The sequence below is a fragment of the Alosa pseudoharengus genome, unplaced genomic scaffold (assembly GCF_046254945.1).
Source record: "Alosa pseudoharengus isolate Yale_2024_CS ecotype anadromous, Long Island Sound unplaced genomic scaffold, YU_APseudo_1.1 YU_APseudo_1.1_scf_8, whole genome shotgun sequence".
Taxonomy (NCBI): domain Eukaryota; kingdom Metazoa; phylum Chordata; class Actinopteri; order Clupeiformes; family Clupeidae; genus Alosa; species Alosa pseudoharengus.
In genome coordinates, this window is record NW_027468870.1 from 13,534,844 (window position 1) to 13,549,843 (window position 15,000).

Genomic DNA, 15,000 nt, shown 5'->3' on the forward strand with positions numbered 1-15,000 from the left:
ACAGAGTGTGAACAGCAAATCACATCCATAAAAAAGCATCTCATTGTAAGGGGAAAATATCCTTCCAGTTGGCGGCATCTAGTGAATATGATTATAGACCATCTGTTATTGAAAGAAAGAAAAAACAGCTGTCCACTTGACTCTTTCAGGCGTGTATGTATACTCAAGCTCACACATAGAGAAATCTACCAGTATTATGCATTAGGCCTACTGTCAAGTCTCAAACCCCTGAGCTGTCATCATAATTTGACATCAGAAGAAGAATTTTACAATGAGAGGCAACCTGTGTTCTATTTTGGGAAAATATACTCCACGTAGAAGTCTTTCCCAGTAAGAGGCAGAGGAGAGACAGATTGGAGCGAGAGAGCACCACACTCAGCCACACCTCCAGCACCCCTCCTCTCTTCCTCCACCCTCCCAGCCTCCTGCTCTCTCACACTCCCTCGCTCTTTTCCGCTCTCTCTCTCTCTCTCTCTCTCTCACTCTCTGTATCGCTCTTGTTTTCTCTCGCTGTCCCTCTCTCACTCTATTGCTCTCTCTCTCTCTCTCGCTCAGTCTTTTCTGCCACCCAGTGAGAGTGGAATTCTTTTTTACGCTGCAGCGAGAGTGAAAGAGACAGGGCAGGTGCGAGACCCACGAACTGACAGAGCTAGAGGGGAGAGAGAGAGAGAGAGAGAGAGAGACGTTAAGACAAAAGGGGGAGCAGATAAGAGTAGATGCTACTCCCAGACAAAGAGTGAGCGATACCGTCTGGCGAATTACACAGAGCGCAACAGAGACAGAGGCAGAGGGAGAAGAAGAAAAAGAAGAGGAAGAAGAAGAAGAGGAAGAAGAAGGAGGAGACAGACACAGAGAGAGACAGACAGACACAGAGAGAGACAGACAGACACAGTGTACACCACGAGACAGAGACAGAGTCTGAGAGAGAGACTGAGAGTGAGTACTACTGAGGAGGACATTAAAGTGTAGAAACACAAAACAACAAGAGATTCACACAGCCTCCAGCGGCAGGAGGAGCCGAAGATCCACAGGAGCCGACTGAGTGAGTGAGCACCAGTGGGGGACGTCGGGAGCAGGCGCGCCGCGCGGAGGACCTGAGCACCATGCTGAGGAGGAAGAGGAGCGTGTCTTTTGGCGGATTTGGATGGTAGGTAGTAGGCGCATGTGGAACTGTGACAGCAGTTAGAGTTGGCCTGCTTGGAGTGGCTCAGTCTGCATAGCAGTTGCATGAAAGAAAAGTGTGTGTGTGTGTGTGTGTGTGTTTGTTTGTGTGTGTATACATTTGTGTGCATGTGTGACCAAGCAAAGTGAATTTGCCTGAGTATTTTACATAAATAACAGGACATGGTTTTGTGACGTCTTTAGTGTGTTGCATGTTTTGGTTAAAACACTAGGACACAAACAGTGCAGTAGTGATTATCGGAAATTTGCCTGTTACCCTCAGGTAGTTTTTGTGTAGTATAGGCTCTTATCAGTATTCATGTGTTCCACTAAAAATGTACTCTCTCACCTTGCTTGGAGGACACTGATCATGGATGGGGACTGGTTGTTGCATATAAGCAGTAAAGCAGATTATTGCAATGATTTGCATCGGTTTTAGTGAATTGGAAAACAATGTGTACTATGTGTAGTTGGTGTACTTGTCCTGTCAAAAGTAGTTAGTGTATAGCAATTTATACCTTTATACAAAATGTGATTGGAACCATAAACATACATGAACACATACAGTACTTATGATATTTAAGGGATAACGGCCGCCGAGGTGTCCTGTTATATGGAATTAATGGACGAGGGTGAGAGGCATAGAACTCCTGCGCCCAAGTCCATTAATTCCTTATACTGTAAGAATATACCTCCTGCTTCCAGGCTCAACCGTCGTCCTACTATGGTTGTTATAGTTACCATTCATAAGCATTGATATGGAACAATGATTAAACTTTTTTTACCAAAGATCTACTTCATAGGTGTCTTGTTATTCAGAATTAATAGCCACCCCACCAGCCAATCAGAAAAGAGTATTTATTCTCCCTAGGTGATAAATACAAGTATACAATATTAAAAACTTGCAATATTATTTTAGAGCAGTGACACATGAATTATGCTATTATACATTATGGATTGGCATCCCACATTAGGTGAAGGACATGTTGTCTGATTTACGCATGCACAGACTGGCTTAGAGCTTTCAGTAGTATTGACCATGTCTCCCATTCGTGCATCTCGCCCAGCTCCCAGTCAGCTTCCAGTCTGCGCTCAGTGAGATTTTCGCAGTGTTACTTCAGTGGGAATACACTTCTGTGGCTCTCAAATGCTGACAGTTTTAATACCTCTGCATAATTCATGGCCTTGCCACAGCAGATATGTGGTAGTGGGTCTATGGTGCGGAGAGGAGGGGAGTGTGGGACGGGTTGTGCTGAGGCATACATCTCTCTCTCTCTCTCTCTTTCTCTCACTCTACTCTCTCTCTTATTCTTTCTCTCTTTACTCTCTCTCTGTATTTCTCTCTCTTTACTGCCAACTCAAGTCCCAGTGTGTCACATCGGTGGCGTCATCTCCTCATTTCTCAAGCTGTGGCCTCGGTGAACCCCCCCCCCCAATTTAGCTTCACCCCTTGTTGCCTGCTTGGCCCCTCTTGACTTCATGCAATAGTAATGGCCACATACTTAGACCACTCTTGATTCCTCCCCTCAACTCAACTCAAGAGTGGCCATGTTCTTATTGTATTCTTCTCAAGTGCTCTCATTGAGAGAGAAAGAGACTTTGTCCATTATCTTCTCGTCTTTGACTTTGGATTGGCGTTGCACTGGACAGAGCATTGTAGCCTGGGTCTATTAGCGCATGGCTGGGGGTGGATGGAAGCGAGCGGGAGCACTTGAGGCTGCTCTTGAGTGTGCCTCACGAGGCGAGTGCTGTTATGAAGGATTCATGAAAGTTTGCTCGGCTCTCGCTACCCCTGTGGGTTTTCTTATTTTAGCAGCCGTGGGACACTGAGCTACCAGTCTGGCTTTGCAGGTGCCGTGCCGTGAATCATGCCTCTCAGATCTACCGTGTCACGCTCAATTTGGTTTCGGTGAATCAGAATACAAAAAAAATCTTGTTTGTGTGTGTGTGTAACGTGTGTGTGTGTATGTGTGAGAGAGATTTTGTGGGTGGGTGTGTGTACAACATGGAGGGAGTGAGAAAAGGGTGTGGGAGATATATTTATGTATATGTATGTGAACTGCATCCAAAAACCTTTCCTGTATATCTTTCATCGTGTCATCGTGATCAGGGTGGAGTGACAAACTGTGTCCCTTCTGTGATCTACTTCCACTGTAAAGGCTCACTTGGCCTGACTTGCATCTCTGCTACCCAATATGGTCAGGGCTTGCATTAGTGTTTGTATTTGTGTTTGTAGGCCGTGGCCCTTTAAGTGGAGGGATGTCTCCTCGCTGGCACTCCTTGCCTGCCAGGATGGCAGATGCCAGGCTGTGTTTTGCGAATGGCATGGCGAGCAGCTCACTAATGGGCTTGTGCTTAAGCTGCACCCGGGGACCACTGCAACGGTTCCGCCCACGGCTCCCTTTACTGGAATGGGTGGTGGTGGTGGTGGTGGGGGGGTCTGTACAATCACTGCGCTGTCGGTGCACAATCGATCCAGACTCCGCTTAATAGAGACAGATCCTCGGGATGCCTAGCATCTTATCCCTCTCATGGGCCATTAAAGTTGTAAGGAGGGGGGGATATCCCATCCTGCCTGACTTGGGTTATGCACTCCTTCATCCTGCTTTGTTTGTGTCTGTTCTGCTCTGTTTTGCTCTGTTGTGCTTCAGTGCTGGCTTATCTTCTGCTTGCTTTTGTTTTCTTCTGTGCTTTTTTATCCTTTTGCTGATCATTTTATGGTAGGCTCTCTTTAATTCACCTGTTCCCGTTTCACTGTTCTAGTTCCTTCTTGTGTTTTGGTCAGCGGCGGTGGTGTGAATGTGTGTTTGTGTGTGGTCAGTTATTCAGGGCCAGTTGGTAGGTGTCGTGCTGACTCGAGTCAGGAGTTGGCAGTTCACTGCATTAGTCAGGATTTGGCTCGACATAACACACTCCCCCAGCATCCCACTCCTCCACCATGTAGCTATACAGCTGCTAAACTTAGTCGAAAGGCGCTTGCTAAATAATGCAACAGATCCTTAGGTGCCGCAGTCATAAGGGGAAATTACCATTATTGCTGCTTTCCCCACCAGTGGGACTAGAGTCTTTCATCTCTCTTTCTCTCACAGCTCTCCTCTCCCCTCCTCTCCTCTCCTCCTCTCCTCTCCCCCTCTCCTCTCCTCTCCCTTTCTCCTGTTCTGGCCCTTGGTTGTTGCCTCTGTCAAGAGGCCCCAGCTAAATTGGATGTGATCTTTCAGTATGTTTTGATTGTTTGTTGCCCTCGTCTGCGTGGCCTTCAAGAGTTTGTGAGTCACCACCAATGAATTTTATGTATGAGTTCTCCCCAATTTGTTTGTCTGTGTTTGTGTGAGAAGCGAGACTGCAGCTTTTGTTTGTACGTGTTGCATGCTGTGACCACGGTTGTTTATTATCATATTGGTAAAGTGGTGGCGAATGGTTTATTTATGATGCTTTTAAAATCTGTCTTTTTTTGTTTTTGGTTTGAAAGCTCCTAAAAGCTACCTCTCTCTCTCCTATCCCACCCCCATCATTCCCTTCCCCACTCTGTTTTAGATGCTCACTTCACTCAGGCCAGGCTTTCACTAGAATGTTCTCTCATTCAGATGTTCTCTCCGTCATTCTATATCTAAATGTATTCCCATGTTAAACGCCTTCAGGGAAACTTAGTGTAACCTAATATGCAGTTAGCAACATGAACAAAGCATAGCATGACTCTCCACTCTAAACTAATCACAGCTATCAGATGCTGTCGGGCCAGATTGCACACCTACTCAAAGCAGTTTTTACTTTAACACGAGTGGACTGAAGTCCACATGACTCCATTGGTCAGATGTGTTGGGGTAATGCAAGCCAGAAAGGAAAGAGAAGCTGTTAATGGTTTTCAAATGGTGTGTGCACAGACAGAGAGATCCAGAGAGTCCTGGGGGGCATGAGCTGGGGACGGATGTGAGGAGCGGGCGGGCATAAAGATGTCAGATGCCCTCATAGACCCCTACACACTGCATGACCAAAGCTGCACTGAAAATGTGTGATGTGTGATGTGTGTGTGTGTGTGTGTGTGTGTGTGTGTGTGTGTGTGTGTGTGTGTGTGTGTGTGTGTGTGTATTTGGGGAGGGAGGGGTGGTGGTGCAGGTGTCCGTGTGTGAGAGAGAAGGGAGGGGAGGCTGCAATGGAAAAAGATTTTCTATCAGCGGTGGAAAATATTCAGTGCACAGCACACACACACACACACACACACACACACACACACACACACACACACACACACACACACACACACACACCTAAATGGCCATTGCCTCGTTATTGTGTCTCTCTTTCTGCTGGAGAGTGCCTGAAGCATGCAAGTCCGAACAGCTTTGGCCTCTCCCCCATCCTCTGGCTGAGGGAAAACGGAAGGACATTATGGTCATTATGGAACAAGAGAGACACAGCTTTGTGACTCCTCAGCCTCCTGTGCCTCGACCACTGACACACATTCACAATGAGCCATTTGTTTGCAATATGCAAACCACGCACAAACAACATCACACACAGCAGAGCAAAGCTGTAAGCAGGCTAATGCAAGGTCTTCACGCGAACCTGTTTTCGCTGAGTGACGGTTTGTGTTGGGTGTTGTTCGCACATTCGAGATTTGCCATTTGAATGTAGAAGTGGGGTGGTTGTGTGTGTGTGTGTGTGCGTGTGTGATGGTGTTTGTGCACTTCTGTTTAAGAGGTGACCACGAGGTATCGTGGCCTGTGGTGTGAGGGTGTGGTGGAGTTTGTGTGTTTCAGCACAGGAAGGGTGTGTGTCTGTCTGTGTGTGTGCGTGCGCGTGTGTGTGTCAGTGTGGGAGAATTTACGATCAAGAGTTCGTTATACACACACAGGCACAATGCACTCACAGGTCGAAAACACATGCAAGATTAGTCACACAGACCACTGTTGGCTACACATGATCTGAGTGTCAGTGCAGTGCTGGTCACACATTAGTTGTGGTTGGGCCTTAGCTCACTTACATAGTAACCTTTTAGCCACACACAATGGAACATCTCTGCAGTGTTAAATTACTCTTTACACTCTCCAGCTTAGAAATAAATGTTCAAGTCGGCTTGAGAACAGCATTTAATTGTTTCTCTGTTTATTGATTTTCTTTGTGTTTTTATAGGTATCTTGTAGGGTAGCTCTAGAACTCATTTAATAGATCTGGCAATAGTTTTGTACAGACTGTACAGACAAATAAACAAAGACACACACTCAGGCACAGTGTAATGACACAGTATAGTGAGAGGTCATACTTTGCATTTGTCCTGGCTCCAAGGCAAGGCATTTACAGTATACAGACCTTGCACCTGTTGGCATAATAGCCTGTTTTGTATGAAAACTTTAAAAAAAAAAAGCCTGGCATTAAGCCAACATTATGCCTGACTAGGGTTATGTAGGCACACATGGTCAAATTCAGACATAAGATCTCCTTATAAATGAAAAGTCAAAGCATTCACTTTCCTATGGCCAGATATCAATTGAGACAGAGAATGAAAAAAAAGGGCCCATTATGATATAAACATAGCGCTCTGGGATATTGTAGTGACGTCTTCTATGCTGTAGAGGGAGCAGTTGGCCAAACAAATCGTGCCTGTGGGACACACAAACAAACCGCATTAACCATGCTGAGCTGGAACAGAACATGACAGCAGGCCGTGATAAAATGGAAACGTACTCCAGCACAATATGCCAGCACAGAGCTCCATCAACCCAGCGCCACCATATTACACCACAAAACCCCCTCAAGCTCAACATGAACAGTCCAGGCTGACATCAGCACGGTCAACATGGTGGATTCAGGTTGTTTTTTGTGTGAGTGTGGATACTCCAAACACTCATGATAATAAACGTATGACCCCGCTGGCCCGGGAATGTCTTAGGAAGAAGAGTGCAGTGTTTCCCACGGAATTGAATTCTATTTGTGGTGGTAGGTTTGCAGAATTAACTCGAATGCAACCGTTTTTAACAAATTAGTGCAGTGCAGTGCAATTTAGTACAACCAGGAAAATCATTGTGTGGTGGTCAATGTTGATATTGTGGTGGGACGCCACAAATAAGTCAATGTACTGTATGGGAAACAGTGGAGTGAATGTGAAGTATTGGGAGGTATATGTATGTGACCCTGAGTGAGTGGGTACACTGTGTGTAAAGGCTGGATACAACGCCACGTGCTCTGGCAGTGAATCCCTCTCAACCATGAAGAGAGGCATGGTATGGGCTCTGTGCATTTATGAGTAGAGAGGAAGAGATGCTGCTAGAGACCAGGAGGACATCCAGAACCCTGTGAAGGCAGTGTGTGTGTGTGTGTGGTCATGATCCCTTGTCATTATTTATTGATGCTTTTTTTTATATAATGTTTTCACTAGAGGGAGCTTGAGCAAAGCTGTTTTATTTTCTTTCATTTTGTAGATACAGATCTGCTGAGCAGTGTTGTGGGAGACTAATTCTCGTTTTTTGTTTTTGTTTACAGGATTGACAAATCCACTATCAGCGCATTGCGGACAAGGTGAGCTTTAACACACACACACACACACACATACACACACACACACACACATGCGACATACACACAAACAGGTACATGCGTTCTGACGCTCTGACTTTCTCTCTCTCTTTCTCTTTCTTTTTCTCTCTCTCTCTCACACACACATAAATGTCACATCAAATTTGGAATCTAGATAGAAGACAGACTTTATTAGATGGCCATGCCATTTTTCTATCTCAAAGTAATGTGTCTCTCCCCATTAAGTAGAAAAAGTGTTGCTTTTACACACACGTTGCTTTTAAATTAATAAAGTTTATATTTTGGAGCAGTTGCAGTGTGCAGACCACACTTTTGTCTACTGTCTGACACTATTGTCTGGCACCTGCAGAAAACTTTACTTTGGATGTGCGCACCCACTCTTCGAAACGTCTCTCCCCAGTAAGACATCCTAACGCTAGGATGGATGGATTAGGTCCATGCCTAATTGTGTCTAGAGAAGGGTTTCAGAGACAGCAAAGGCCACAGATGAATAAAATGGCAAACGTAGAATGAACAAGAACAGTGAATGATTACAAAGAAGTAACGTCATCCAAGGTCAGAGATCCCACTCCTGTTTCCTTGCTATTCAGCTCATCCCGTTTGATGATGGCTGGATATAGCAATAATTTAAGGGGCTTATTCATTTGTTATTCACATGTTTACATTCACATGTCCTATGTGTATTCATGCATAGCCTGTAGGAACAACCCTCTTCAAAAGCGGCGTGTCCTGAACAGAGAGGTTGTTTTCCCTTTGAGGGTTGAACATCTTGACCCTGTAGCTTCCCTGTTGTTACATGAATCTGGGCCCCAGCTGTGGCGCAACTGGCTGGGGCACCTGCACCGTACGCCGGCGACCCGGGTTCGATTCCCGCCCTGCGGTCCTTTCCGGATCCCACCCTGACTCTCTCTCCCACTCGCTTCCTGTCATTCTCCACTGTCCTATCAAATTAAAGGCATAAAAAGCCCTAAAAAAAATAAATAAATAAATAAATACATGAATCTGGAATCAGCCTGTGTGCCTGAGCCCGCTCTCTCTGCCCTTTGAAACCTGCCCTAGGTGCCAACAACCACCCCACCCCCCCCCCACCCTAGGTGCGACTGACCCCCGGGGTGTCCAGGGTGGGTTGGGCCTTTGTGAAGTGGGGTGGGGGTGGCGGGGGTAGGGTGGTTGTTGTCGTAGCTGAGGGTCGTGACTGGAGGAGACCATTGACTGTATAGAGATGTAAATGAGGCCCTGGACTATCACCGGATGCAGCCTAGCGAGTGGCGGCCACCGCACGTGTCCCTTTGAAGTCCCTTTGATAGAAGACAAGGGTCATAAGTAGGGATATATGAGTTTGTGTGTGTGTGTGTGTGTGTGTGTGTGTATGTGTGTGTGTGCGTTGATGGTTGGTGGCAGTATTTGTTTATACTCATATTTGTGTTGATGACATTTAGATGAATTTCCATTTTACTTCATGTTCGTGTTGTTTTAATGTGTGCCTAGAGGAAGGGCATAGTGTGTGTGTGTGTGTGTGTGTGTGTGTGTGTGTGTGTGTGTGTGTGTGTGTGTGTGTGCGCGCACATGCGTGTGTGTTTCTATCTGTTTGTGGGTTCGTGTCCTCGCATGCGTCCGTGTGCGTGTGTGTCTATCTAGGGAAGGACCACGGGCAAGGTGCTCTCTCTCCGACCATCTGATCCCCAAGCTCCCTTATGTAATCGCACAAACCAATACAGCACAATGTCTCCCATAACGTACCATTTGTGTGCAATCGTTTGCCATGTTGATGTCGCCTCGGTGAGAAATTGGTTGTTGCAGCTTAGCCTTGAAGTGATATTAAAATGTTGGCAGTGTAATATTTACTGCCACAGAGTAGCAAGGACAGTGGGAACAGGTGGCATCGCCATGTCTTATTCATGTCATGCTGTTAAATCTCTCAGATAAAAGTGCTATCTCTCTAGCTCACTCTCTCTCTCTTCTGAGAGAAAGAGTGTGTGTGTGTTTGTGTGTGGGGGTTGAATATATGAATTGTTATGCCCACACAAATGTTGACTGAAATAGATTTTAGTCATGTTTTAAAATATCACTGGGTTATATACACATGCTATGCTACCGGCCACGAGTAGAGTAGATACTGAACTACATTAGCCTACATTGGTGACATCTCTGATCTGCAAGAAATGGAAAATATATTTTTGGGGATTTGGAAAAGTACTAAAACAGACAATGAATTATTGATTGTGCAAACTCATTTTTTTACTCATACTCTTCAGTTGTTTGTTGTACTTTTCATTTAACGTCTCCCAAAGGAAATCATGTGTTTGCAAATAAAAGCCGCATGTTTATGTTCCCTCTGATTACTTTACACTGGAGACACTTTAAGTTCACTCGATTTGACTGTAATACAAAGTGGCAAATAAGTCCCAGGGCAAGAGCGGTCTATCATGGATGGCAATTATAAGAGAGGCGAACAAGTGTCTTTGAGTCATGGTGTGGCGCGTGTGGGGGTTGCTGGAAACTGCGCTGCAGTGTCTCCTTGCATTAGGTATTTGTGTATGACAAGTGCATGTCACTGTAGGGTGACAGAAGTGTGTATGGTCATGTGTGTACTGTACCCTAACCTGGTTGTGATTTCTCAAGTATTGATGGATGGATGTGTGTGTGTGTGTGTGTGTGTTTGCTTGTTTGCTTGTTTACATATGTCCCAATGTGCCTATATTTGTGCATGGTGCCTTGCTTTTGTTTATTGCAGTGAATGATGCCGTGGCCGTGTTAACTGGTGGGTGAATTCATGTGTGTTTTGTGTTTTCGTGCCTCAACCATCCCCAAGGCTGTTTATACATATTTATTCAAGTGTAATAAACATTGACCTGGAAGCTCCTAATCCTTTATTGAAGACACACAGTCGAATCGTTGTGACAATGTTCCCATCAGCTCCCATATTTAGTGGTCGCCTCATTGCCCCGCTCTCCCAGCACTTCTGGGTGTGTGAGTTATGATGTAACGGTGTCTGAGTCCCCTTCTCTCTCATCATTTCTAGGTACTGTGTGTATGTGCGTGCGTGTGTGCGTGCGTGTGTGTGTTCTCTTTTAGTGTTAGTGTGTCTGTGGGTGGGAGGTTATATGGGTGGGCATGACTCTGACTGAACAAGAGCACAAGGATAAGAGGTTGCCAACTCCCCATCCATATTCACTATCCCCCCTCTCTCTCTTTTTCTCTCTCTCTTTCTCATTCTCTCTCTCCTTTTTTCTCTCTCTCTCTCTCTCTCTCTCTCTCCTTAAAACAAAGTGCACCGCTTTTTTGTGACCGCCTGAAACCAAAGCCCAGGATTACAATTGTATAATCAGTAGCCAGTCTATGCCTGTGGTGTGTGTGTGTGTGTGTGTGTGTTTGTGTGTGTGTGTGTGTGTGTGTGCTGCCTACTGGGCGACAGAGTGTGCCACCTCTCAGTTTTTTCCACTCTCTCGTACGAGTGAATCCTGGAGACAGCTAGTCTGACTTCACCTCACTTGGAGATTTGTTCATCTCTAGAAAATGCCTCGCAAACTTTGGTGAGTCCGTTCTGATACAATTTATGCTTGATAGCATTTATTTAAATAGATTAACACGTGGTTGTTTCTGGAGGTCTTTTGTCTATTTCAACTGTCAGTGTATAATTGTTTCAGATTCACTTTTTGAATTTTATACATATGGGAAAGCAACATCTCTTTTACTGATATTCATATTAAAATAATATCAAAACTAGATAGATCAGTTGAAGGACAACAATATTTTGCATGGTTACTTATATGCAAATGTAAAGGTTAGATAAGATTGTGCATGTTCTAATACATCTATCATGTTGTTGGTAATATGATAAGATAAATGGTGCAGGTTATGCTGAGTGATAAGATAATAGTGTAGGCTATGCTGAGTGATGGCAGTTCAAGTGAATTGAAACAATTCTATTAAAATGTCATCAGTCCCACTGATTAAACAAGAGAATTGTGATTCAGATCATTCAGCCCCTGAGGGCTGTTTATATATTCGTTCTCTGAGAATTGATGCATTTGTGGTTTCGTTCGTTTAGTTTGAGACTTTGAGTTTGTCCTGATGTCGGGCAGATTGCAATAACTTTGGCTGTTGTGTGTGAGTCAGCATCTCCCGTTTCAATTTTACAAAGAAAACTACAGATGTGTCCCTGGTTTGGAAGTAGGATCTTCATAAAAAGAAAACTAGCTGAGCAAAACATGAAAGGAAAGACTAAACTCTAATATGATAATTCATTTGCTTCAGATGTAACAAAAAAGGGGAAATTAAGCTCTAATGTGATGACTCATAATCAACGATTAATTGGAGTTTTTCTTATGTTCTTAAAAACTCCAGACAAACTTACCCCTCAAAGATGAAAAAGGCAATTATCATTTTTAATGTCTTCCCTAGTGCTCTTGCAGCTGAAGTAGCCTGCAAACAGAACCTTGTTATGCAGTCACATTTAATAACTATGCTCAGTGTAGGCAGCAGACGAGGAGGCAAATATTGTGAGATGTCACGCTTTGCTGGGGATGGTGTGATTCAGTGATGAGATTCTGTGAAGCACATGCGTGCACACACAGTCTGACTTAACAGACCAGGGATCTGAGGGAGCATGCTTCTCTTTCGGTTAATTCAGATAGGGTACTAAATCAAGCACACACACTGCTCTTTTTCTCTCCCCTTTTTCTCACACACACACATACAGCGCGCGCACACACACACACACACACACACACACACACACACACACACACACACACACACACACTCTCTCTCTCTCTCTCTCTCTCTCTCTTTCTCTCCCAGCAGGTGAGATGGAACACCACTAAATGTTTCATGTACCACAGAGACATGTATTTATTTATCATCATTATAATAGACAATAGACATGATGATCCATCTTAATAACAACAATACCATACTCTTATAATGACAGCAACTGCACTCCCACTGTGATGATGATGATGATGATGATGATGATGATGATGAGTATGATGCTGATGACAGTAGTAGTAGTAGTAGTAGTAGTAGGATTTAATCTATATGTGCTCAAAGACTCAATTCAATATTTTTGGTTGTAGTAATCAGTTAGAATTGAGACAATCACTCAATGTGGCGTAGTCGGCATGTGCATACAGTTTTTTTAATTTAATAATAATTTACTTTAACATTTGTGCCCAGTGTTGCCCCAAATATTCCCTGTCCACATCTCTTCCCAGCAAACTTAATTAATCCAACAGATAAAAGTACCCCTGTGCCTAACTGTCCCTGACCTGTGCTGCCAGGAGTGAGACTGTGGGTTGGGGAGCCTGCTTTAATTAAGTCACTACAGTAATAGGTTTGGATTGATGTGCATTTTATGAAGGACCTTATGTCCATCCTGAAAGGGTTTCTCTGATTTGCATTTCTTAGATTTGATGTTACATTATATCCACACCATTGTCTAACAGTTTATGTTGAGGCTACTCAAAGAATCAACAGAATTGTTTTGTGTTGTGTGGGGGATGTTTCCAGAATCACTGTCTTCATACTTCTGGTTGTGAGGTACTGAAATAAGTAGATGTAGATGTACTGGTTAGATTGTCCGTTGGATACACTGAATGGATCTAATGCATTCCTTTTAATGGCTTTATTTGGATCAAGGTAATTCGGTGTAATGTAATTCAGACTTATCAGCACTTAGTATACGTTTATAAATATACACTACTTGCTGCTAAAGATTTTCATCCATTCGTGTGTCACCACTAGAGGGTCCTAGAGTCATACAACAGCTCTCCAACCTTGAGTGAGAATCACAGGAATATTTGATTTGTTGTTGCATTTTGATTTTCTACAGTCTTAAGCAATCTTATTTACATTTATGCCATAACATTGTGTAGTTCGTCTTGTCAGTAGACCAAAACAGAGCTGATTATGGAGTTGGATACGGTTGGGAAGTGTCATAAGTTGTGGTGTGTGGTTACTCATCTTACAGTCAGATATGGTTTTATGCACAATAGGATCTTATTTAGTAGAATCCGGTTGTATAATGTACCATGGGAGCACTGAAGTGTCTCCTTTTTTCTTTTCTTTTCATCTTTCTTGGCAATTTAAAACGTGTGCTGTTAATAATCAAGCCAGTTATACACATTCCAGCCAGTTATACACAAGGTAAACAAATTCAACGTAGCACTGCTGATGTTGGTTAAACTGCTGTCAAAATATGCATACTTCTTTGTGAATTGTTTTCTAGTTTCATTCTGTTTGTGCACAAAACTGATTGGTCAAAAACATGTTCACTGATTGACCAAAGTCCTGCGAGAATCAGACATCACTAATGTGATTGATGCTGTCCTGACCTGCATGCTGACCTGCAAAGTTCTGAGAAGGAATATGTTTGGACATGCTAAGGTAGGGAAATAGCAACATCCAGACGCCATTTCGACCCATGAGATGAATTACCACAAGGCTTCTGACCTACAGTGGGATCAATGCCAGCTGGCACTCGGGTTGATTCTGCACCTGGCCCCCTGTGGCACCACCTGGGCGAGAACTCTGTGGACGCTTTTGTCCAAGAGATTGGGTAATTAGAGAACCCCCTCCCCCGCCCAACGCCTGGCCCAGTGCAACATCGCTGACTCCCAGAGCAAAGTGCCATTCCTGATGCTGCAGTGACCTCCATAGTCAGGCAAAATATCATCAGTTATATCATGACAAACACATGTCCTCTAGCCTAGAAATCTAGACGCACCCTAGCGGCAGCAAATTAATTTGCTCAGCCTGTACGTCTAGTATCGAACCATAGGAATTTCGATTGGCTAACGCCGTGGACCTCATCCAATCACAGCGCTCTATTTTGTTAGAGAGTCTTAAGGCGGGCTTAACAGGATAACGACAGTCCTGCGACGGTGAACAACAAGGAAGGTGGCTATGGCGAACGAAGAGCGGTTGTTTGAATCGGCGTTGGCGTCAACTTTGGAGGAGTTGGACTTGTGCTTTTCTTTGAAAGTAGAGCAACACAATGCACTTAAGTCATTCCTTTCGAAGAAGGATGTATTTGCCGTTTTGCCGACCGGATACGGATATGGTCGTAGCGCTGGCCTATTGCATGCCTAGGCAGTTTGAAAGACAATTCTCTGCCCGCCCCTTGGATTAAGCAGGTGAATGATTCGATTCCAGACTATACATGTCAATGATATAGGATGGCCCGCCAGGCTACATGTCCTCATGAATATCCAGAAATGCAGCCCGAGGCTCTCTATATGTGGAGTTCTCCAAAATGTCACCTGAAGCCATTAGCAAAGACCCCCCAGCACACACACACACACACAC

At 44.3% G+C, this 15,000-nt stretch overlaps 1 protein-coding gene across 2 annotated transcripts in view; it reads left to right on the plus strand.

Annotated features, from left to right (window-relative positions):
• The first annotated feature begins 442 nt into the window (after positions 1-442).
• Positions 443-15,000, plus strand: part of rap1gap2b (RAP1 GTPase activating protein 2b) — a 46,110-nt gene continuing 31,552 nt past the window's right edge. The window contains exons 1-2 of one of the 2 annotated variants that reach the window (XM_076273468.1): positions 443-1,147; positions 7,639-7,674. In XM_076273468.1, coding sequence (XP_076129583.1) covers positions 1,104-1,147; positions 7,639-7,674 — 80 coding nt within the window. In that variant the 5' untranslated portion in view covers positions 443-1,103. The remainder of the gene's footprint in view (positions 1,148-7,638; positions 7,675-15,000) is intronic. The other variant, XM_076273469.1, reaches the window with a different exon arrangement.